Below are 24,340 nucleotides of genomic sequence, written 5' to 3' on the forward strand. Positions count from 1 at the left end.
TCCTTACATAGATGCAACTGTTGAACTATTGATCTATAGCTGTGAATTATTTAGGGATATACAGCTCTTGTATGGATGCGAAATAATCCCAAAGTTACTGCCACTTTTGTAGGCATAGTATCAGCCCTGTTACCTTCCATGACTGATGCACAAAGTAATTACACAGAGTAAGGAAGGTATCGCTGTGCTGTGTCTTCTAACACTGTCACTTTTCTAGCGCAGACAATCTTTTCCCCTCTTGTTCAGGTAAAGATGTCAGTTCTGAGCTACAAAGTTGTCATTGTGGAATCGCTAACCAAATTCTGGAACATCACAGCACACCTTACACCATCAGCTCCGACCTCTGCCACTGTTCCCTGGGCTAGCCCTGACTCCGGGGAAAACAAAGAACGTCTCGGACTGAGATTAAAAAAGTGCTGAGAGAATATGAAAAAAATCTGCTGCCTCATACTTTCTGGTCACATCTCTATAAATCCAGCTGCTTGCATGTTTCATTGTCTCACCAGGGTGGTGATGTTAAAAGCTCATGAAGGCAGATCAAGCAAAGTGGAAATAAGAAGAAAAAAAAAAAAAAGCAGAACCTCTTAGGCATTTTGTATTAAGTCCTCACTATGAGGAAACAAATAAGTGTTTAGCAGGCTGGACGTGTGAAAGCTAGAATTCTGAAATGGAAATACATCAGAATACACAGGGGGAAACTTTAATCTGATTTCGTGCTTGCCAGATAGTGGATTTAAAGTTTGTGCTTTTGTAATTGGAAATGAACTGACTTCCCTATGTTAGTTCTGATTCCTTTGGAAAGTAAATTAGAATCTCCTTATGCTAGCAGCCTTCCTTTGTGCAATTCTTTGCTTGGAAGAATAGACGTTTTTCTCCTGCAAATGGGAATTGGTGCCTTGAGATGTACACAGTTGTAGTCAGTCTCATTAGCTGAAGCAAAATGTCAGTCCTGAATAGGCATTTAGCTATCTGGGTAGAGAGATGGATCAGCAGGTTGTACTCGGCTTGTTGTGCCAGAAGACATGTGTTTGACCTTGTAGTTTCTAGAATTAGCAGCAGTCCTCTGCATAAATCACTTCAGCTGTCCCATGCCATGAAAAAAGGGATGTGGTACTTTGGAGTATGTTGTGTTGTGAATGGTTCTTTGCACCACGGGCGACATGACAGCCCACTACAAAGGAGATGATGGAGGGATTTAGAATGTGCAGTTCTAGCTGGGCGCTTCTTTGAGATGGGTGACAGGAAGCAAGCCCCGGTACTGGCCATCAAATCAAAGCTTAGAAATTCTTAGAGTTCAAGGAATCCACCTCAGAAAGACTTAAGTTTTCACAGAGACAGATGTAAAGAATCTCCACTGGTAATTCAGATGTGTAATGCAGTGAGTAAGTAAAGAATAATGCCATACAAGAAGGGATGTGGCAAATTCATGTACTGCACTGAAATGAGGAGTATGCTAGCCCTGGTTAGGTGCCTATAAAATGGAAATAAAAATAGATGTAAGAGAAGAAAAACAAGTCCTTGAATGCGAAAGGAAGGATTATTTGTGAGAACACTAACAGGAAATTAAACTTGTCGGGCAGAAAATCTTACCTAGATTCAAGGGGGATCGGGTAGCTGCAGATGGGAATCTTTGTGTTAACAACAGGTTTAAGGTTAGAGGAAAGCCATCTGGATGCTGGACAGGGTGCTTTAGTTGTGTTAATAATGTAAAACGTCTGCATCTGTATAATTTCCATCCATATCAACAGCTCAATTAGTGCCATTTTGTCTCAGCGTGAGTTGGTGAATAATTAGTAATGCCATGTAGGAGTCCATGTTTCTCCTAACCAATGAGAAGTTCTGACTCATATCTGTGTTGCACCTCTGATACTTCTTTAATCATATAACTTCTGATTAGTCTAACCACATTTTATTGATTAATGCTAAGCTGCTACTCATAAGCTTGCCCTGCCCTGTGTTAAATGCTATGTCTGGGCCTACTGGAAGAGTTGGGAATATATAATGGGTCCGCTTTGGTCCCCAGGCCAAGAGGTACAGGTGAGGTTAGGTCCACACAGTGTCCAGGACAGGGCCACCTGCAGTAAATGGTCCGCATCCATACGGACCAGTGGATGTAATGCCACCTGATAAGAACTCCCCTAGGATCTGTTGTGCCCCCACAGCGCAGCCCTCTCCTGGTGTGCTCCTTACTCCCTCCCTCATGCAGTATGTTATCCATGTGAAAGGCTACATCTGGCATAGGTTGACACCTGCTATGGCTGCTGCTCCCACTCATTGTGGAGGCCGTGACGTACACAGAGCTGTCTTTCTCCTGGCCAAAAAAGCAGCTCCAAGTTGGAGCGCTTCGGTCCCATTGTGGGACGTGTGTTGACAGCTGGGTGCCAAACACAGAGAGCTGCACTGGGGATGGCAGAGCCTCCAAGTCCTTATGAGCCTTGTCATCCTCCTGCATCTGTGAAACTGTCACGCGGTCAGGAACACTATTTGCAAAGGTCATGAATTCTCCTGGAGAGACCAGCTGCCCAGGGCAGATAACTAGTGTCTTTCTGCTGCTTCCCTTCAAAACTGCTGTGCGAAGCACACTTTGGAAATGTCCCTCCCCAAGAAGGGGAGCTGTTTAGCAGCTACAGAGAGCCTTCGTGATCTCTGAAAAATGTCGCCGCGGGTCTTCAGATCCCATCACAAAAATATTGCATGGCACACACACATTTGTACATACTTCAAAAGGCCGTTCTAGCCATACACATACGATTAGATTACCCTGACTAAAACACTAGAATAGGCCATAAGCTGTGAACAAAAAAAGACCCCAAACCCTTGCTGTGCCAGGAAACACTTTTTTAGTGAGGCAAATCAGCCATGTACAAATAAGACAAAGCAAAGGATCTCTGTGGTATGACCTCGGTCATGCCACCAATGTGATGGGACATCAGAGTGGCCAGGCAGCTAGGCGTGCAGGGGTCTGGGGTGGTGCCTGTCCAGGGAAGAAGCTCCGTTTTCAGCAGGGCTGGCAGGTCTTTCCTAGACCGGCCTATGGCAGGGGCTCCTGGGTGGGAGATGCAGCTCCCGGATGAGTTACCACTGCTGTTTCCTTGTCTTCTGCCACCAAGATTTCCTGCTGAGCTGCTGCCTCCATCTGCTTCTCAGGGGTGGGTGGGGGGTGGTGGCAGCCCTGCAGCTCCATGGCTCCTGGGGTTGCTCACTGGCACACTTTCCCCCACGCTCCCCACATCTCCGGCTCACTGCTGCTGGGCTCTGCACCTGAGGGACAAGGGAAGCAAGTAGGCTGTCCCAGTGGATATATCTTCCTCCAGGTGGAACACGAGCAGTTCTGCAGCTCTGGAAAACTGTGAGCAGTCAGCCGAGGCCTGGAGAAGGCAGTGGGGTGCAGCTGAAGCAGGGATGGGTGACTGGGGCATGCCCATGTATGAGGCTGAGTATGGATGGCCGCCAGAGCCCGTTCTGCTTGGGAAGCGGCCATTTCCACATTCCAAGGTACCCTTGCCATTTCCTCAACCGTATGCCCCACCCCTTGCCACCAGCAGGACAAGCAGTGACGTATTTGTCTGTTCTGTGCAAATATTGCTTGTCAGAACTTACTGCCAAAGAACCAGATCTGTCAGCCTGCTAATTAAAGAGTTCCTGTGTGTGGTGCAAGCCTCTTTCCACCCCTGAGTGCCATGCTCTTGTGGTGGAAGTCTCCTTTCTTCGCTTCATTATGTAGTGTAGTCTCGTAAGCATGGCACAAACAAGCCGTGCTCCTTCCTGCAAATTAGTGTAATCAAATAGATGTACGCACTCGACAAAGCTGTGTGCACACCTTGTCACGCCCTGGGAGATTTTGGCAAAAAGTTCCAGGAATAATTTGAGTGTGTGTATATGCGTCAGGGGGAAGGTGTTGTGTCCTTGGAAAAGGGTTCTCCCCCCCACATCCTCCCTATGACAAAGCTGAGAGGCAAAAGCAGGTTCCCAACAGCCTTGGTCTCATACTGAGCCTCTTCCTGCGTCATATGAGAATAAATTCTGTGGTGGCTTCTCAAGGAAGCATCTGGTGCAGCTGCTCAGTACTGCAGGGACAGAGATGCCGAGCTACAGTCTCAGTAACATTAACCTGGGACAGGATCCTGGTCACTCCAGTCCCCAGGTGGACCCTTTCTACCCTAGTGTTGTTCTTTTCTTGCGTTCTTGCTTTCAGACAGCCAAATAAGCAGGGGCAGGCTTTGGAGACTGCTAATTCTCTATTTTGTAGTGTGCCTACAAAGATGTGCCGTGCATATGTGAGTACACTAGGAATACGTAAGAAGATTGCTCTGGTCAGGAAGAATGAAGCCTGGTGTAGTCCACGCCTGCGTTATCTATAGGGCGTGGATCCTGAAGCAAACTACCCTCTCCTTTAAGCCTCACAAAACCAAATAATTGGTTAACTCCAGATTGGAGTCCTGGCGAAACCTAGTATGTACACAGTGTAGGCAATCAAGGAACCAAGGGCCCGGAGCAAACCAAACAGACAATATAAGCATATGATCCAACAGTTTGCTTTCAAAAAAATATTAGGCCAAATGTTATCTACAAACTGCACAGTAAACCACAATTTGAGTACAGCTTTAAAAGGTGCAGCCCCTCAAGCCCTGGCTTTATAAAAGGAAGAGGTGTGGAGCTACACAAAATGTTCTGCAGTTCCTATATTTGGTACATGTGGCTACTAGTATCTTTGCTAGTTAACTTACTGCCAGTATGAATAAGAGGATGACTACAGACCAGACAAAAACCTTTGACTGTTTCATGGGGTTGTCAGGATCATCAGCAGGGCCCTGCAGCAGTGTCCTTTCAGTGGCAGCTAGGACTCTGTGACAAGCGACAACTTGTGGGAGAGAGCTGGTCTTCAAGCAGAGTATGGATTTCAGTAGGCTGAAAAAGTAAGGTTGTGACAGGCCTTACTGAAGATTTGTGCTAAGTTCGTTCTGTGTCTAGCAAAGTGATCAACTACTGTATGAAAGCCACCGACTGTGGAGAACAGAGCAGTAGCAGTTACAGGCCGCCATTGCCAGGGCTTTGTAGCTACTCTAAGTGATATTGAGAGATCAGAAGCCACAGCTGTTGCTCAAAATGCAGGAGAGGTCATCAAAAAGTGTTCCATCTTGTCTTAATGAAGTCATTGGCAATTTGCACAGAGGTGTGCTGGGATGGCAGAGGCATAGCCTAATTTCTGGATCAGTTGTGTACCACTTTACACCAGTGCAAAGGGCTTTTCGTCTATTAGCTGTGAACCATCCCTGCCTGTCAGTAGTAGACTTGTGGCCAAGGGCTAAGACATTGCGTTAAAGAACTCATCGGTGGATGTACATTTCTGGAGATGCATTTCCTCCAGTTGCCTTGATGAAGGTCAATATGATGACCATGTCTCCTAGGTACTTGGCAAACCTCCCGACCCTTTGTTCCCATGGCTCATGAAAAAAAAAGTTATCCAAAACACTTTGGTTTACATGTAAACAACTTTAGGTATGCCTTTGGCCAGTTGAAATCAACATGAAGATCATCTGTGTTCAGGCTTCATATAGAAATACACTTCTTCCCTGGGATTCTTGAGTCCCAGGTGATGTCTGTGACAGTGCTGGCTAAAAGTTGGGAGCAGCACGTAGTGAAAGACTCCTGGAAACTAAACCAGCAGAATCTCATCAGGCTGCTAATGAAAATAAGGTGGGTCAGATTATGGGAAAGCCCTGTTCAAACCATTTTCTGCAGAGTGACTGATGGTTTCAGAGACAGTGTTAGACTTGGTGCTGCCAGAAGAAATAAATGGGATTTTTACAAAGCTATTTCTGTAGATCAGTGTTGCTTTTCTTGGGCCTCCCATCAACAGCTTTCTTCCCAACACCTTGGTACATAGTGTTCAATGTAATGAAAAAAATTGCTTGGCCCTACCAGCAATAATCCTTTTGCTTCCAGTTTGTTTGGCCTGTGGCCGTGGTCTCCAAAACTGTGTCCTCCTAAGCTAGTCATCAAGCCTTTATCTTAAAACTATAAAACAAAAACGAGATTTGATAAAAAAGAAAAGATATGCTTATATTGAAAACATGGTTTTGAAGCAAAACAGAGAAGATTGTGGATTTGTGGAAGGGTGTGGTAAATTTAAAACAGTGCAAGAACCGTGTATTGTATCCAAACAATGTATAGGCAGGCAGTGCATGATGACATAACTACAGCATCCTCAGATGTAACGCCCTGAAAGGGAAGGAGCCTTCGTAGTTAGTTCCAGACAACCACTTGCTTTGGGACACACCGGACAGCCTGCATTTCTCCAATGCAGTAAAATGGCTCCAGTTTTTTCCTGATCCAAAAAAAGAGGAGATCTGCATAGATAGAGGTCCAAATTTGAACGTACATATGGGATACTGTCTTTATCCATTCCTCCTAAGTTTCAAAAGGAGGCATTCCACAGGGGCTGGACTACACACTGCAAATAAATCGTCTTGAGGAATGGCACAGAGAAGGGTAGAGGGTATGGGTCGGTACTGAGAGGAATGCTTTGAAGAATAGGGATGAATGCGTGGTCTGGTTGATGCTGTTCATTGCCTCTGTCTCCTCAGACTTGATATCACTGCAGACAGGTCTCAGCCCTTGCGTGCCAAAAGCTTAAATTCAACTTAATGAATTAGCTTGCAGTTAAGATTAGAGGGATGCTGCGTTGTAGACTCTCTTTGACTCTTCCATGGTCCATATTCTCAGGCTCCTGGCTTGGTTTTGAATGACTCCCTCATTAGATTAATAATTCATTTTGTCTTTCAGCTTACACTGATGAGAAGCCTACAGTATGCTGCATCCTGTCTGCTTTGCTCTCTTACCAGACTATACCAGAGTCTTAGAGTCTCCATTTGTGTTTGCTCTTGACTCGAAAATTGTTGTTCTCTGAATCCCTGCACCTCCAAGCTAGGAACGGAATTTCAAGTTACGTAGTTGGTGACCTGTGCCTGAAGGATTCCATTCTCCTAAACATAGCAATTGTTTATCTGATTTGAGGGACCATGAGACCAGAACTCTTCTCATCTACAGTTGTTTCAACTCTTTATTCCAGCTGGCAGTAAACTGAGGAAGTAGTAGTAAATGTGAAAGTGTGATAGATGTTCTCTTCCCTACTGCAGATTAAAACCAACTTTGGGGAGACAGAAAGGAAGAGAAGCCTTCTGTGAGAGCAGAGAAAAGCTAAGATCCCCCAAAATGCAGAAGATGTGCTCTTGCATTAACAGCACCCTATGTTTCAGGGCCTACTACACATGAGAGTGAGAGAATTGGGAAACTTTTTGAAACATCGTGATGGCTGATCATAGTAGTATACTGTGAAAAAAGCTCATATATTGAATCAATGTCTTGATTCCATTTAAAATTGCTTTTCTGTCAAAAACAATGGATAGTACAGGGTTGGCTGAAGATTAAAGATGCTGCGTAAGGACAAGCCACTGTCCATCAGGTTGGACAGGGCTTCGAGCAACCTGATCTAGCGAAAGATGGCAGGGCGGTGTTGGCCTAGGTGATCTTTAAAGGTCCCTTCCAACCCAAACAATTCTATGAAAAAGTACTTGCAGGCATTAAAAACACGAGAGATTCACTGCAGGGGTACCCAACAGCAGTTGCTGGCCAGTCACAAACTCAACCCAGTTTAAGAAAAAACAGCATGACTGTCTGCCAGCACAGAAGCACAGCACTGTTTAAGAAAGCCCTGGCCAGCAGGCATTCTCACCTGATGATTGCTTTGTTCCAAGGCAGTAACAGTCCTTTATAGGTGTGGGAAGTGACAGGGTTACTGGTTGCTGGACCAGTTGCTGCCCAGACTGGTGGGTATTGTCTTTCCTGTACATGGACTTCAGGTCTTTTGCCTTAGCCCAGTACCAATACATAAGCCTCCATATATAAACAATAAACATTCCGGGAGTTTCTGGTGGCCATCTCTTGAATTGCATTGGTGCCACAAGAACTGGGAAGTCTGGGGGCTTCTTTCAAGGATCAGCTGTGATCACAGTGGGTTTGAGGACAGGATGCTGTCCTTTCCTGGCCTGCTTCTGGTAGGGGATGCCTCCTGGACAGAAGCACCTGAGGGTATCATCAGGATGTCAAGGTTTGCAAGACAATAAGAAGAAAAGGTAGCGAGGCAGCCTCTTCTGAGATCCCGTTCCTCAAATTTCATTAGAGAACACAGGAAGAAGCAAGGCCCAGCGGTGCTTATTAAGGAGGTTGTCAGCAGGTGAAAACATTTGACTTCAGAAGACTTGGAAACACAGATGGGAATGGAAAGGTCACCTCCAAATAAGCACACAGGCAAGCATTCTGGATCCCACCATATTCCGTATGGAATGCAGCACAGTACAGCAGGTAGATGTATTCAGATCCTCTAGAAAACAGCAGCAGGCCTGACTTGATTCCAAAAATAGTTTGAGTCAATGTTGATTTGCCAGAGCCTACTCACAGCAGCTGTGTGCTCTGTGTTATATGGCAGAGGGTACTTGCTGGAGATCTTTTAAATACGAGGGCCATTCTGTTAGTGCATGAGTGAACAGTTTAAGTCGATATTTTGCTTCTGGATACATTATGCTATCATTATTCCAGACATAAGAATTTGGCAGTGAGGTCAGAATCACTAGCTTTTTAAATGTAAGTATTCAGACTTGATTTTAAGCTTTTGTGTATTTTGGTATGTTTTTATTAAGATTTGCATAACTCCAAACTCATAATGCAAAAAAACCCACCTTATTTTTAAAAGAGTTAGTATCTACAGTTTCTGCAAGCTTCTAGTCCCCCATCTCCAATATATCAAAGGGAGAGTGAAGAGATGACAACTGATATTTTGTAAGGCTAAAAATATTGTGCCTTTTTACATAACACTGGGAATTTAAAAAGCACATTAACTGCTCGCAGATTATTTTTAAAAATGCAGTTTGAGCAACATCACTAGATTCAACTGACATTTAGGAGAAGTAGCTTCTGTATGTTTCACTGTTTGGAAAGCAGACATTCAGGAGAGAATGAAGTGAATGGTTTTAAAAAAGCAAAATAAGACTCAGACTGCATCAAAGATGCCTGCACCCTAATCTGCACCTCACATTTATGTGATGAGTGGTGTCTGTTTCCCTAGTGCATACCACGTACCCTTTTTGACCCTCCAAAGCAACCTCCTCAGACCTCTCCTCTTGGCACTACCTACCTGATGGTGAGGAACTCGCTCATCTTCCCACTTCATGTGCCACTGGAAAAGCCCCAGGCCATGGTAGAAGGAACCAGAATTTCAGAGCATGGCTTAGTCTACCGCCTGTCTCATTCCACGTCAGCAGGCATTTACTCGCTTCAGACACAAGGTAAGGACACACGAGGATGCAGAATAGGTTTATGAAAGATGCTCACCAGAATGGTGCTGCTGAGTGGGTGAAGTTTGTGACAGATGAAGCAGGCTAGGCTTGCTAATTCTTTGATACTGAGCTGCAGTTCCAGAGAGCCGTGGTTCAAGTGGAAGGTGATGCCTGATCACGTGCAGTAGGTCAGTGTGCTACAAAGGCATCAGCGAAATGCCAACAGAACAAACTGCACCACCACAGTTCCAGATGGTAAATTCCTTTTCTATGTCTCCTCTAAAGTCTAGAAACGGGGACTGTATGAAAGATGAGATCTTATTATATATATATATATAGAACAGAACATGACACTTCTGCATCACTCTGGATAAAAATCAAACATGGAGATGCTGAGAGAATATTACACTTGCTAAAAGTCAGCAATGTTGTTCTGAAAAACCATGAAGGTACAAATCCTTCAGAAAAACTAATGGAAGGCAAATATCAAGAGAAGGTGAGAAAAGAATGGCAAACACTGAGCATTGAACATTTATGTGTGTACCAATACAGCAAACCCATGTGTTATAAAGAAAGGTGATTGTATTTTAAGAGAATACTGCCAAATAAGCGAGGTCACACAACTGGGATCTTGCAGCAAAGTGGGTATGGGAGCACTGTCTTAGATTACAGCTAGCCCCCTGCTCGCCTGCTCTTTATGTGTTGGGATGACATACCTCTCCACTGTAGAAATTCTTAAAATTTGATCCATAAATATATATTTTTTTAAAAAAAAATCAACCTGTGTTGAAATGAGTGTGTTTTTAAGGTATCTGTCTAACATCGAAGTATTTCATACCTCTGAGTAAGATTGTCCATTTGGGACGCTCCATCAGTGTTCAGTTTCCAAAGGATGATGCCAGGACATCCAAAGTGTGTGTCTCTACTTTGGCAGGACAGGCCTATTTGAGAACTCACTGTGCACCATAAGGGGAAGAATAATCTTTTGGTGCTCACCATTACCTGTCTTCAGCAATATGGGACAAAATATCGAGGACGATTTTTTGATAAATACATTATTGAGGGGGTAGATTGATTAGTTCCATCTCAGCAGTGAACTGATGTGCTCTCATGAAAGTTTTTGTGACCTGTAGGTGCAGACAGAACAAGATGACTTTTGCTCGGATGTGAGTGTAGGTAAGCATGAGCTTATATCACACATGTAATGCAAACATATCCTACGTCTATACCTCCACCTATAGTCCCTTCTAATCTTCAGTTGATTCACACAGCCTCAAATATTTTCCCAGCTTGAAAGGACTCAGCCTTCCACTTATGTCAGATAAGTTACACCGCTTTCGGGATCTGAACCACATTGGCGCTGCTTTTTTCATTCTTTGAACCTCACAAAAAGCCTTTCTGTTTGTCTCCTGCACCGAAGGAGCTCTGAGCAAGAAAGAAGAACTGTATGAGTCATTTTGGTATCTCATTTACTATCAGTCCACATGAAAATCCTATCAGTAGCTAATACAGCTTGATGTAGAATTAACTCTTGTGGCATCTACTCCATTACTTCTATGAAGCAATTACAGAGATCTCTGCCAGAAGCAGCATTTACTGGGGGATCCATACTGCCAGTGGCAGGAGGCCAGCAGAGAAGCATATTGGAGCAACAGTCCCCGGAGGACGATTCCTGCTTCTATAGATCTGATACAGATACTATTTTTGTAAACATCTCCTACTCATGAACTTCACAGGCCTCTGTATATTTTCCACAGCTGAAGACACATCTTGCAAGAAGCACGTAGGAAGTTTCTCTGTGTCTTTCTGTGACAGTAATTGGTCAGGCCACAGGATTTTATATAAGAATTTTTAAAAGGACTAGAGAAGGAGAGGGTGGTGAACAATAATTTTTCAGAGCGTTTTCATGGGAGGATAGACCTGTTTGCCAGCGAGACCTCTGGGGACAGGAACTAATCTTAGGGTGAATGATAGACAGAAGGAAGACATTTTAAATTATTTGGAGGTCGGCAACATTTACTTGAAAGAGAAACATTAGGTGGCAAGACTTATATTGGTAATTTTTTTCACTTTAACTGGTTTAAATGGCAGCTAAGGGAGGGAGACAACAGGGGCGCATTACCTACTGTGATATAATCTGCATCCCTGATAAGTAATTGATGAAAAGCATAAATTTACTAAGCAGGTAGGCCAGTGACAATATCTCTGTGTGTTAGAAGCAGTACTTCTTAGGAAGAAGCTGTTTCAGTATTTATAATTTATAAGATCTTTATATAAAGCTATAGGGAACATCTGGAAAAAATACGTTTAATAGATTCATCAGTGGCTTATAGAAAAGACAAACAATGCTGAACAGGCATCTCTTAAAAAGCAAACTGTTAACAATTTACAGTGTAAGCCTGTCTTCAGGGTTACGATGGAGGTGCCTCAGTGTGGATTTGGAACAAGTTGTTAAAAATCAGAGCTTGTTCTGAAACTGCTTTGCTCTGTGCTATTACCAGCCCCTCGATGGGGCACGAAGTCACTATCTCTAGCTTTGCTGGAAGATGGAGAGGGACTCTTTATCAGGGAGTGTAATGATAGGATGAGGGGTAACGGTTTCAAACTGAAAGAGGGGAGATTTAGATTAGATAGGAAAAAATTCTTCACTGTGAGGATGGTGAGGCACTGGAACAGGTTGCCCAGGGAAGCTGTGGATGCCCCATCCCTGGAGGTGTTCAAGGCCAGGCTGGATGGGGCTTTGAGCAGCCTGGTCTAGTGGGAGGTGTCCCTGCCCATGGCAGGGGGGGTTGGAACTGGGTGATCTTTAAGGTCCCTTCCAGCCCAAACCATTCTGTGATTCTATGATTCTGTAAGTATCTTTTCTTCCCTCACCCATCCCTGATTAGACCCTCTGCCTGTGTGCAGGGGGTGGGGGGAAAGAGACTGCTGGAGGCATGGATCCTCCTCTGTTCCCAACTCACCTTGGCATTCAACCCCAAAAGCAGGTAGTACTCATCTAGGAGCATGTGCTTAATGAGTTGATTACGGCATCTCAGTCCATTTCTCTGTTGCATTCATGGCAAAGCTGCAGAAGTGGGGGAGGAAAAAGGTCAAGGGAGCTTTATGTTGCCCTTCCACCTGCAGCATCCTTGACCCCATTTGGGCAGCCCTGAAGCTCTGCTCTGCAAACAGAAGTTCCTAACGGCAGTGACCTGCAGCCCATGACAGGTCTTCCCACTCTTTTGCCCAGCAGGCATCTCTACAACAAAGTCTGTGGAGGAGGAGGTCTACAGCTCTACAATAAACAGAGGGGCGCATAATTTCACCCCTCATACAAATAATTTAGGAGGCTACAAGTGGCTCTCTCCTATTGCTCCTTCCGAGATACCCAGCTGGGTAAAGAATCTATCCATGTTTCTCTCTCTAGATACTTAAACGTCTCCATCTCCTAACCCTGTATGAAAACTTAAATTTACAAACACTTTTCACACCAGCACTTCTATAGGCACTGTACAAAACGTGTTTTGTACACAATTTCCTACATGAAATTATACCCTTATTGTTTAAGAAAGTCCCTGCAATGCTCAAGAGAAAATATTCAGAGCCTGTCAGAAAGTCTATTTCAAAGAAAACATAACGATTTATGTTTTGTCATTTACCTCTTGTTCCTTGCAGCAGCAGTGGGAATACTGTTGCTCAGGAAAAGCAAGGACAGAAACTGTGGGGGACAGTTAGATTTGTTCTCTGTTTTAGTCCCTTGTTAAAAGATTCAGTCCTGTCACTTTCCCTCCTACGTGATAATTCTCATGAAATTATATATTTCTTCAGAATGTACAATAGCTACTGTTTTCTTATGCTACCGCATGATAAATGTTGTATTTTAACCAAATTTAGGAGGTAAAAGTTAGGTATTGGCTTATTAAAACCCAGAAATTGCTCACTGATGATGAGCTCCCTGTTGCATGGAAGGTACTGGAGGGAAGAGCCAGGCAGCTGTGTGAAAACTGGTAGCTGATAGTCCGACAAAGTCTTCCCTGCTTCTAATGAGAATGGAATTTACTTTAAATATGTAGATGTATGTACACAAGGTCCACAATGAATAAATGTATGAGTAAGAACCAAAAGGTGGTGAAGAGTCTATTCATTGATTAAATCGACTACGTTAAAAATGGCGCACAGAGCATGGCTGTAGGTGCCAAGACAGGCAGCACTTCCAGCAGCTAAGTGATATTGATTCCAAATAAAAAAAAAAAAAAAAAAAAAAAAAAAAAAGAGAGAGAGCTTGTGGCACCAGGACATGCGAGACAGCCACGAGACAGGCCAATAGTTCTGTGGAGTGAATAAACGGACGCTTGGGTCTAATCCTCCTCCTTTCCAGTTCTCTTTCTCTGCTGTGCATGCCCGATGCCTCACAGCGGCACGGATGCCTGCCAGATCCCTCACTAAAGCAGCAGCAGACAAACCCATCAAGAACTGGAAAGCTGCTTTTCAGGCAGGGCAGGTGCTAGGACTTGCTCACCTACCTGTGGAATCACCCCCCTGAGGCAGGAGTCAGAAGAGACTGATGGAGGTGATACTGTAGCTTAATGAAAGGAAAGCCAAATGTGCGCTTGCTAGGACCTGCAGCAGGACTCTGAGCTCGAGACAAAGTGACAGACGAGCTAAAGCATCGCGCAGGGGGGAATAAAGTAAGAAGAGTCAACGTGACTTACCCGAAACCTTCACTGAAGAGGAAACCAGAGCAGAGATCACTCAAAGTGCAGAAAGGAGGTTCACAGAGGAACACTTTTAGATTGGGTGGGTGGGTGAGGGGGAGAGGGGGATTAAAATGAAACCAGAGTCTCTCTGAACAGAGGAAAAGGAATTGCCCACAGCTGTGTTGGTAATACATCTTCTCAGGCTAGGATGAGGTGCAAGTGCTGTTTGGTGGGCTTTGCGGTGAAGCTCCTGAGGACAGCTGTCCTGCTCAATCTGTCTACACCAAACTGTGGGTGGCAGCAGTTGGCTGGGCAGCCACTAACTTACAAAACATTTATCTGAGACAGGCCTTGTATTATCTTAATAATACCACTCTTCCCATTCCAATTGGCTTTTGTTTCCCCTTTCCTCGCATATAGACATGGAAGTCAATATGGATCCGCTTTTCAGAGATGCTGAAACACCTTTGGTTAACGTAAAGTTCCAGCAGATCTATGGTTTCACGTCATTTTTACAATCTAGGCTTCAGGGGTGCAGACGCATCAGTAAACATACCTTTAGTGAGTCATTCAAAGAGACTAGATGAAAACCGATAGGTTTGGAAATATATGGGGGAAGGAGGAGGGAAAAAATTCTAGTTGCGGAAAAACTTCATCCTCAGTGGGAGTCCAATGTGCTGTATCCAGTGATAAGCATTAGAGCACCAGAAGAGACTCTCATTGGCCTCAGGCACCCAGACAGGAGGAGGCTACTACAATCTCTTACACGTCAGCAGTGTCATGTTCACCACGCTCAGTAAATCTTCAATACCACGAAGAAGGAAAAAGATAGAATAGCTGCTTATGTTCAGACATTGCTATCTATTTTTTTTTTCTTCTGCCCATGTCCTTCCTATATAAATTTTCGTTTGTAAACTGACTGTGTGGAAGCAGACTTCCTGCTTATTGTTTCAGAGGCTCAGGCAAAACGTGGCAAATATGTTCTGTGAAGTTCTTTTTTTTTTTTTTTTTTTTAAATTTTGTTTTCTTCCTTAGGCTGACTGCAAGTTGTGAATAGGAAAACAAATAAACTTACCTATTCCCCATTACTGTTGTTAATCGGGGCTGCTCAGCTGTCTTGAGTGACTTCTCAGCAAGGCAGACAGAAACTGAATTTTCCAGGCCCAAGGATGAGAACAAAATGGCTCATTGGGGACCAGCAAAATTCAATTTGCTGTTACTAGAGACTGGTGGAAGGAAGCTGGTGAGATCGGTGAGGCTTTCGGGGTGAAGGAAAGCACAAAGGGATGGAGAGAAATCACGAGCGTTTCCGAGAGCGAAGGTGGAAGGCGCAGATCAGGGGAGAGCCCGCGGTGCCGGGGAAGCAGGCCAGGAGGACGCCGCCTGTTGCTGCTGCTGGCAGGTGAGGCAGAATTCGGGCTGTCTGAAGGCGGCGGACCTAACAGCATCTCCTCCACCTGCAGAGATCCCTCCTCGCTGCCATGTTAGCGGGGAGGACGCGGGAAGGGCCTCGGAGCATCCTCCGCGGGGCTGAGCTTGCTTCCTTCACCCTTTCGCGGGGCGACGGGGAGAGGGCAGCGCCCCACACCCGCAGGAAGCCCCAGCTCCCCGGGGGCGCTCCGGGAAGGGCCGAACAGACAGGGGGACCCACCGCCCTCCCGGCCCAGCCAGTCGCCGGGGCCGCAGCCGCCCGCCCCTCGGCGGCTCCCGCAGTCCCCGCAGGGCTGCGGCCGGCTTCGGGCCGCTCCGCGGGGGCCGGGCCGCTCCGGTTCCGCCGGCAGCGAGAGGGAGGGAGGGAGCGCTCCGGGCCCTCCCGGGGGAGGCGGCCGGGCTGCCGCTAGGGGGGCTGCCGGTAATTGAGTCGGGTCGGCAAGTGTAGTTACCGGGAAACCAACCGCCCGCCCCGCCGCCGCCGCCGCCTGCTGCTTCCCTCCCTCCCGCCGCCGCACCCCTCACCGCACCCCTCGCTTCTTCTTCCGGGGACGCTCCCGCTCCCCTCGTCCCCACCTGCTCGCCCCCCGGCCTGCGGCGCCGCCCGCCGCTCACCTGTACCGGCCCCCGCCCAGCTCCGCTCCCCGCGGCGGGCGGGCGTTCCGCACCCTCCGCCCCGCCCCGCCCGCACCTGTCCGCCGGGCGGGCGGGCTGGCTCTCGCCTACCGCCCCGGTCCCGCCGCTCCCCGAGGGCGGACGGGACGGAACGGCCCGGCCCGGCCCGGCCCGGCCCTGCCTCCCCGGGCCGCGGAGGCCGGCAGCCAATCGGAGCGGCGCTGCCGGGCCGGAGCTGTTTACCCAATCTCAGCCCGCCTCCCCGTCGGGGAGCCGGCGAAGGGGGGAGCGGGCGGAGGGGCGCGGGAGTAGCGGCGGGGGGTGTGTGTGTCGTGGGGGGGGGGGGGGGGTACGGCGGAGGCAGGGACGCGGCGGCGGCGGGGAGGGGAGCCGCAAGGGGAGCGGAACAAAGCGCGAAGGCGCGGCGGGGGGCAGATGACAGCCCGGCCCGCCGGCTCCCCTCCCGCCTGCCTCGCCCCGGCGGGGGCACCCCGCGCTCGTACCTGACCATGACCCCGCGCCGGTCCCGGCTGGGCCACCCCGGCGTTTCCCGCTGAAGGGACCGGACCGGCTCCTTTTTTTTCTTTTTTCTTTTTTTTTTTTTTTTTTTTATCTTTCCCCCCACCTCCCCCGCTCCTTTCCTCCTCCTCCTCCTCGCTGCTGAGGCTGCCGCCTCTCCCCGGAGCCCCTGCCGGAGTGATGGGCTGCATCGGATCCCGCACTGTGGGTAAGGCGTTGGCGGGGGACGGCGCCAGGGGATGCTCGGGCAGTCGCGGCCCCCCCCCCCTCCGCCCGGGGAAATGACACGACGGCCTTCCCCCCCTCCCACCCGCCCCAACGCCGGGCACGGTCGCCCCTCGCAGCCCCCACCCCCAATCCGGCTGCCCAGGGCCCGGTGCAGCGCCATTAGCTGCCTGCGACCGTTCCTCACCTCCCCCTGCCCCGGTCCCCCGTGGCGCGGCGCGGCGGGGCGGGCAGCGCGGAGCCCCCGGAGCCGCTGGCCTAGGTGCTGGCGGCGGGGACCCGGCGGGGGTGTGGGGGGAGCGGGGCTGGGGGGCATGCCCGGGGCTGGGGGGAGGGCGGGGGGACGCGCACACACGTCTCCCCGTGTCACGCGTGGCGGAAGGTCGCGGAACATGTGGGTCAGTGCGGTGGCTCCGGAGCGGGGGGTGGGGGTGGTGGTGGGGAGTGGGTGCGGGGCGTGCCTCCCCAAAGCGGGATCTGGCGGCCGGCGGCTGCCTCCTCTGCTCGGCAGCGGTTTTATTGTTATCCCAGAATACATAACATTGCATGATCCGCACGTCTTCTCCTCTCCCTCCTTCTTCCCCCCCCCCCCCTCCCCGCTACGTAAGACTTCAATGGAGAGCAAGCAAACCAAACTGAATCCCTTCCCTCTGGCAGAGCCATCGCGAGGGGGGGACACGGTGGGAGGAATCGCATCTTTCCACCAAGCCACGCACATTTTACAGCAGAGGATCCCCAGCCTGTAGGCTCTGTAACCTAGCTCTCCCCTCCTACACACATGCGGATACCGAGAGATCCCTTGATCCCTAGGCGCAGGTCTCTACAGGTAAAAACAGCATCCTGTGGCACACTTTCCTCCCCGCAGGAAAATTGCTTTCTGTGCAAACCACATGTACAGACATCAGTTACATGGGGACGTGTCATTCAAGCCACCAAAACAATCTCTGGGAGAAAAACACGGCTCATCTGGTGGTACATGTCTCTCTCCCAAGCCTTTCCACAAAGCACCCGGGCACTGTGACGCCAGTGGGAAAAGGAAACCTCTGAGGGCAAGGGAGTTGGCCCACCCCCCCAGAATAAACCTGAGGGACGGTGTCAAAGCCTGGTGCTGTGACACTTATTGGCTCCATGGGAAAGCCCTCTGTGAGCGCTTCCAGGGAACCATCTACTCCCGCAGCAGCAAACTTTAGACTACAGACTCCAGTTTCTACTTTGGGATTTATTTCCCACATCTAGTCTGTGTCTCTTATCAGTCTCAAATGTCCTCATGACCTAAAGAAATCTCTTACATCTTCTGTAATGTCCATATGACAAAGATCACTGCAATATCTCCCTTAAGATTCTTCTAGGCTTACCTGGGTCTGTGTCTCTACAGCATATCAAAACATGTATTGCCTCCCTCTCCTGCCTTTCCCATATCCTCCACACATACGCACTGGCAAGGGCATTATTATCCTGTTAGCTGGCAATTTATCTATACCCCTTTTATCGACGTGTGTCTGAACTAGCAGCGTTAATTCTTGGCCCCTCTTCCCCACGACACTGTTCAAATAAAGAACAAACACACATCTGGTAACATCCACTCTCCACAGCAAAATGCGGTTAAGCTGTCATACTTAACCACACAGGTGTTTGTTCCTGTGCATGGCAGCGTTTTTATGATCTGTGACCTGCAATCTGTGTGACAAAAAAGCCCTGTATAACTGAACTATTGCAAATATCATTCTCATCTGTATATAAAAGAATATATATATTTTATATATATATATTTATAAATGTCATGTGGATACGTGGGCATAGATGAAAATACAGAAGAGCATCTGTGCATTAAAATGATGGTGGGATAGTGATCATTGAAAATTCACTTTGTCTGCAGATTGCACTTCTTAAATGTAGACCTTAATGGTACAGACAGTGGCCTTTCCATACTGTAGTGACTTTTGGTTTATGCAACATATGCTTATTCTAGATGGTGAGAGCACAGTGGACATTAGGGACTTATTTATGTGGTTAACTGGGGAATTCTTCTTGACCTTGTGTTATGGAGGTGTGTGTTACGGGCATTGCACAACTGTGACTCTAATCTCTAGGGGAGTCAGATACGAATGTAGTAATAGTGCCTGATGCCTGCTTCATGTGAAACTTTTACACTGTTTTGCTTCAGTAGGGGCTTCATCTGTTTCGAGTCCAAGAGGTTGGAGTGGGCGAAGGTGGGATCCTTGAGTTTTGCTTGTACTCCTCCACCTAAGGAGGCTTGTTCAGAACAAGTCTTATGTGGCAGCTTAGATTTTTCACTCCAGCCTTCCTGGAGTTATTGGGAGGATTCTTCAGACCTATTTCGGGAAATCAGTGCTTTAACATGCTAGATCTGAGCTCTAGGATGTGGTTGGGAACTAACACCCTAGCATGAGAGAGGTTTGTGTTCTTGCTGTATAGTGCTATCTGGTTAGATTTTTGCAGAGTGAGTTCAATATACAGGCTCTGTATTGCCTTTTCAAGACCAGGTGGGTCCTAGAGACAGAAGACGATGGATGGTACGCTTGTATTGGTTTTACCTTGGAATTTGCCTGTGTCAGATTTTGAACTCAGAATTTGGGAGGCTTTGATTAGTGGTAGAAAGCTTATAATCAGTCACATTTAGTTTATTCACCACACAAGGGCCAGTGCAGGATTGTGCCCTGAGCTTGCTCCGGGCCTTTTTCCATTCCAGTTTTAAGCAAGCCACATGATTTCTCCATCTCCCGCAGGGACATTTTACTATGATCTAGTTAGATGTCAGAGTTTGCACATGTTTAGTGATGTGCAACTTTACGTTTTCTTTCCTAAATATGAGTTATCTGGTTATTTCTCCCTGGGGAAAAGTAATTGAGAGGGTCATAACAGAGCAGCTCCATATGTGTAAAATTGAAATGGAGTCATATAACATCTTTCAGCCTTATAGAGGACACCAGAAATCACAATGGCGATGATCAGATTAGGATTTCCTAGGGTATGGAAAAAGCTGAAACATGATCTTAAAAGGCTAAACTGATACCCAATCACCTTCTCCACAGATGCACCTACTCACACCTCAATGTCATATGTGTGCGTTGTGTTACGGGGCGTGATAGCAATTGTACAATGAGCATCGCAGCTGGCTTCTGCCTTCGATAATAGCTACAAGTCAGGTCTGTATATTGGGGATAATTACCCCATCAGAGCTCCCAGAGAGCTGCCTAGTGACTCTCATCGTAGCTGGGGCTCAATCGCACTGAATGTAAAGGAGGTTTTTACTGAGGCTGCTGGACAGTTAATGCTGCAAAAATTCAGCTGGGAACTTGTGGAAATTTAAGTGCCAACTCAATGCGAAGATCAGCTTGATTACTGTCAGTAACTGAATTAGCCAAATTTAAGATTTCAGGCCTGCATAGATGTCTGAATGCATTGCAAGTGTACCTTTGACCACAGCTTAGACATCTCCTAATATTGGCTGTTCTGACTAGTGTGACAAGATCTCTCTTAATTCCTTGAATGGATTTAAATGAATAGAAAGCTCAAGCCTATTAAGCTCAAGATTGCTCTCTGTTTTTTACGGTGATGTCTCTGATTTCTCTCATGTCTTTGCACAGAAGCCTGCAGCAAACATGTTTTGTGAAGTGACATAAAATGGTGGAAAAATATTCCAAGAAATTAAAAACTAATAACACTTTTGCAGTGCCGGGGAAGAGGAACTAGAGATGCTCACACCGGATATCAGGAAAAACCTTCTGATCATGAGGAGTGTCAGGCATTGGAAGTGGTTTCCCAGAGAGGTTGTGCAGTGTTATTTGAGATTTTCAAGACCAGACTGGATAAAGCCTTGAGTAACCTGGTCTAATCTCATAGCTGACTCTGCTTTGAGCAGGAGTTTGGACCTCAAGAGGTGCCTTCCAACCTGAATTATCCTGCGATCCGGTGCTTAATATCTAAAGCCTGGAATGGTTGCCTTTCGGAGTCAGGTTAGACCCGTTGCTTTAGTTCTGCCAGAGGACGCCAGGTCTTCTACATGGCATTAGTACACTCCTATACCTTCCCCCCCATCACCACATTCCTTTAACTACTGAGAGCACCGTGTCCCACAAACTCCCTCACCATAATAACCCCAGCTTGTCAGCTGAAGTCCTCCCCGTGTTTTTTTGGTCTGGCAATTTTGCAGGAAACAGCTCAAGTGGTGGCTGGTTTAGCCTCACGCACAGAATATCAGTCGCTGGCCACGCAGAATGGAAAAGGCAGTGCTTTTCATTTGTCAATCTCTGGGTCAAATCTGACCAGCCAAAGCCAGCTAACTGGCTTGCTGGACTCCCCTCTACGAGAACGGTCAGTGTCCTGTCGGAGAGAGGAGCGCATACTTTCTACGTTGCTTTCTCACTGGATGTGCTATACTAAGTGTAAATGAGCAGCATCCACAGTGGGAGAAATGGAGCCAAAGGCCACCCACTTCCCATCCAGCTGCTTTAGCAGAGTGGGAGGAGGATAGGAGACTGACAGGAGAGGGGGTAAGCAGCGTGAGCAATTGGTGAACATCCCCTTCACTTTTTTTCTCCTTACTCACCCCCCCCAAGATCCGAAGGTGTGTGGAGTGAGATCTGGTATGGCAAGCGTAGTCTATGCACTCGGAGTGTGAAAAAGTGGGAGATCCAGCCTGCGTACATACATCATATCAAGGGGTCCAGTGTCCAGTTCCTCCTTCCTTCATCTTCAACATATAAGTGAGTCAGTGCAAAGAAATAGAGAGAGAGAAGCCCAGGAGAGGAGATGGTAATGCAGAAGGAAACTGAGTGACGGCATTAAGGATATATTCATTTAGTTGCATGCACGCAGGTGGAGGGGGAGGTTTCTACACACAAAACTCTGTGTAGAAACCTCCACTTTAGAGGCAATGTGGGTAAAATAGTGGGAATACATGAAGAAGGGCATCCGGGTAGCTTGTTCCTCTCTTGCCTGGGAGAGAGACAAGCTGAACAGAGGGACAAAGGGACACCTTTCCTTCCAGATCAGACTGCTTTGTGCTTGGTCTCACTTCATTACTCCTACTTCTTCTCAGTCTGGCCTTTCTTTCGAGTGGTTCTCAATCTGATCTCTTTAAAAAAATCAGCCAAAGAGCTCTGGGATAAGAACTGATTTCTGCCAGTAAGGATCTGAACAGAGACTCTCTCCCAGACCTAGCAGCCAGTTGTCATGAAGTGTATACAAACCGATCATTTGTGACACCCCTCTCTCCCTGGGGTTGCTGAAGTCGGCTAGTGGTTTGGAAGTTGTTCTGGGGAGATGGCTAACAAATAGCGTGATTGCATAAGCCTAGCTTTGTAAGGAAACCGTACTAAAAAACATGCAAAATAAGTCTGTCAGCAACAGTCATTAGTATAAGAACACACTCTTCGGCATGTTGATGATTGACCCAAGACTTTTTTTTTTATTATTATTATTGGGTTTTTTTAGTGGACAACACAACAGATGTGATTTTGAGGAACAGAACTGAAGGACAGCATACTGACTTTGTGAACTCTTATGGGCAGTAATATGAGAGAATTATGAGAGAAATTACAAAGGAGCTGATGGGAAAATGGAAGTAATGAGTAGTATTTCATTGGCATGATGGAGCTGGGAGTCAGACTTCTATAGACTGATGTGTATTGAAGCAGAAAAAGTGAACTAATCAATACATATTTTAGGCCTGTTTCCTTCGAGGGAAGTAGGAGAAAAATAGTTTTCAGCTCATTTAATAAGGATATACTCTCCAACAGCAAACGACCGTGATTTTAGACTGATATTTACAACAAGCAATTCAAGATAACTTGCACTGAAAAGCTTTTAAGCCGTTGGATAAAAGGTCAAAGCTTTGGTTTTCAATAAGTTTTGAAATAGTGAGGAAGATCTGGAATTGAAAAGCTGCGGTTTTATCACAACTTTAAAAGTTCTGTGAGATGACCTAGGTACTTAATTTTATCAGTCTGATATAATTCCCAATAAAATATTAGGAGGACAATATGCCAGTCAGAATGGGTTTATGCAAAACAGATCCTGTCAAGCTAACTTAATTTCTTGACTTTTACGAGACTTTCTGCAGCCAAGTGCTTCTACGGTGTAAGTACCTTTACCTACAATTGTGGTAATGGATCTAAAATACCAGATGGGTAAAAGATAAAAACACTAATCAGTTAGCAATCAACTTAGTACCACATGATTCTTTGACTAGCAATATGTGAATACGATATATTTTAAGTGCATCAAAATTCAGTACATAGCAAAATAGTAACAAAGAAAGAATCATTGTTGAAAAGCTTGTGTTTCTTATGTGGTCCCACGGTCCTCAATATAGTTGTCAGTACCATATGATTTTAACATATTGCTCAAAATCCTGAGAGAAATCTAAAGCGCTGATAAACTTGGTGGAATTTACAAAGACTGGAAAAAATGCTAAAAATGAAAATAGTAATGAAAAGGGTGAAATCACTGATATGGAGCAGTCTGATTCGTTTGGAGTACTGAATCTTGACAGACTGTGCATATTTCAATCTAACCAAGTATGAGTTCATATATCTAACGACAGAGCACGAACAGTATTTACAGGACCAGAGCTCTATGTTAGAAAGCAGTCACACTGAAAAAGATTATAGATACCTGAGCAGATAATCAGTAGATCAACAGCAACTACTGTGATGCTGCAGACGAAGAAGCTAACGTGGTTCTTCGATCTATTAAGAGCTGAATATTGAGCAGGAGGAGAGAAGGCTGTATTTTCTCTGCATTTGGCTCTTGCGAAAAAAATTATTTTTCATTTACTTTGTCTAATTCTATTGTTGTCGCTTTGGGAAGTACTGCAAAACTGAAGAACGGCCAGAAAATAAACAGGGAACCATGAATAAAAACATACAGAAGTGACTCAGTGACAGTCTCTTAAGTGTTTGAGTGAAGAAAAAAACCCTCAAAACCATCTAACTCTTCAACCTGGCAGAAGAGAGTTGAGATGCGATGGAAGGATGGCATACACATTCAGACTGGAAATAAGGCAAAAAAACAAATGCTAAAAATACTTAGCTATTGGAATAATTTACTAAGAGTTGTACTAAATCCTCTGTCACCTGAACACATAAAAATCAAGATTTAAAAAAAATAATGCTCTAGTTCAAGCTCGGCAACAGAAAGTGTAATTAACAAAGGGAATACCTTTAGCCTTTCTTATTTTAAGGAGGTCAGATTAGAGGGTCAGGATTTTTCTCTGTGAGTTTAAGACACAAGTTCTAAAGTCCAGGAGTGTACTAGACTTAAGGGAAACATAGTTTCTACATCCTGGGAAGATGTGGTTGTATCCACAGATGCCGACCATATGTGGCTTAGGGTGTAGGTTCCAGTGCAAAATTTTGTAACTAAATGGGAGAAAATAGTTTGATGATCCAAATGGCTAGCATGTGGATTGACGTTCCACATAGTAGAACACCACCACCCCAACACCCCCACACCTCAGAAAAACCTCCAAAGAACAATTTTGTATCTGTTCATTGTAGAGGAAGTTGTGAA

At 46.3% G+C, this 24,340-nt stretch overlaps 2 protein-coding genes across 6 annotated transcripts in view; one reads left to right on the forward strand and one right to left on the reverse strand.

The window, feature by feature from the left end:
• Positions 1–16,611, reverse strand: part of ZYX (zyxin) — a 30,652-nt gene extending 14,041 nt beyond the window's left edge. For 2 of the 3 annotated variants that reach the window (XM_063354023.1, XM_063354012.1), the window contains exon 1: positions 16,061–16,611. In XM_063354023.1, coding sequence (XP_063210093.1) covers positions 16,061–16,571 — 511 coding nt within the window. In that variant the 5' untranslated portion in view covers positions 16,572–16,611. Of the gene's footprint in view, positions 1–15,089; positions 15,699–16,060 lie in introns of those variants that run through there. The other variant, XM_063354051.1, reaches the window with a different exon arrangement.
• A 30-nt stretch (positions 16,612–16,641) lies between these two features.
• Positions 16,642–24,340, forward strand: part of FAM131B (family with sequence similarity 131 member B) — a 36,939-nt gene continuing 29,240 nt past the window's right edge. For 2 of the 3 annotated variants that reach the window (XM_063354080.1, XM_063354070.1), the window contains exon 1: positions 16,642–16,787. In XM_063354080.1, coding sequence (XP_063210150.1) covers positions 16,760–16,787 — 28 coding nt within the window. In that variant the 5' untranslated portion in view covers positions 16,642–16,759. Of the gene's footprint in view, positions 16,788–17,528; positions 17,631–24,340 lie in introns of those variants that run through there. The other variant, XM_063354088.1, reaches the window with a different exon arrangement.

Source organism: Chroicocephalus ridibundus, chromosome 1 (genome assembly GCF_963924245.1).
Source record: "Chroicocephalus ridibundus chromosome 1, bChrRid1.1, whole genome shotgun sequence".
In the NCBI taxonomy this organism is placed as follows: Eukaryota; Metazoa; Chordata; class Aves; order Charadriiformes; family Laridae; genus Chroicocephalus; species Chroicocephalus ridibundus.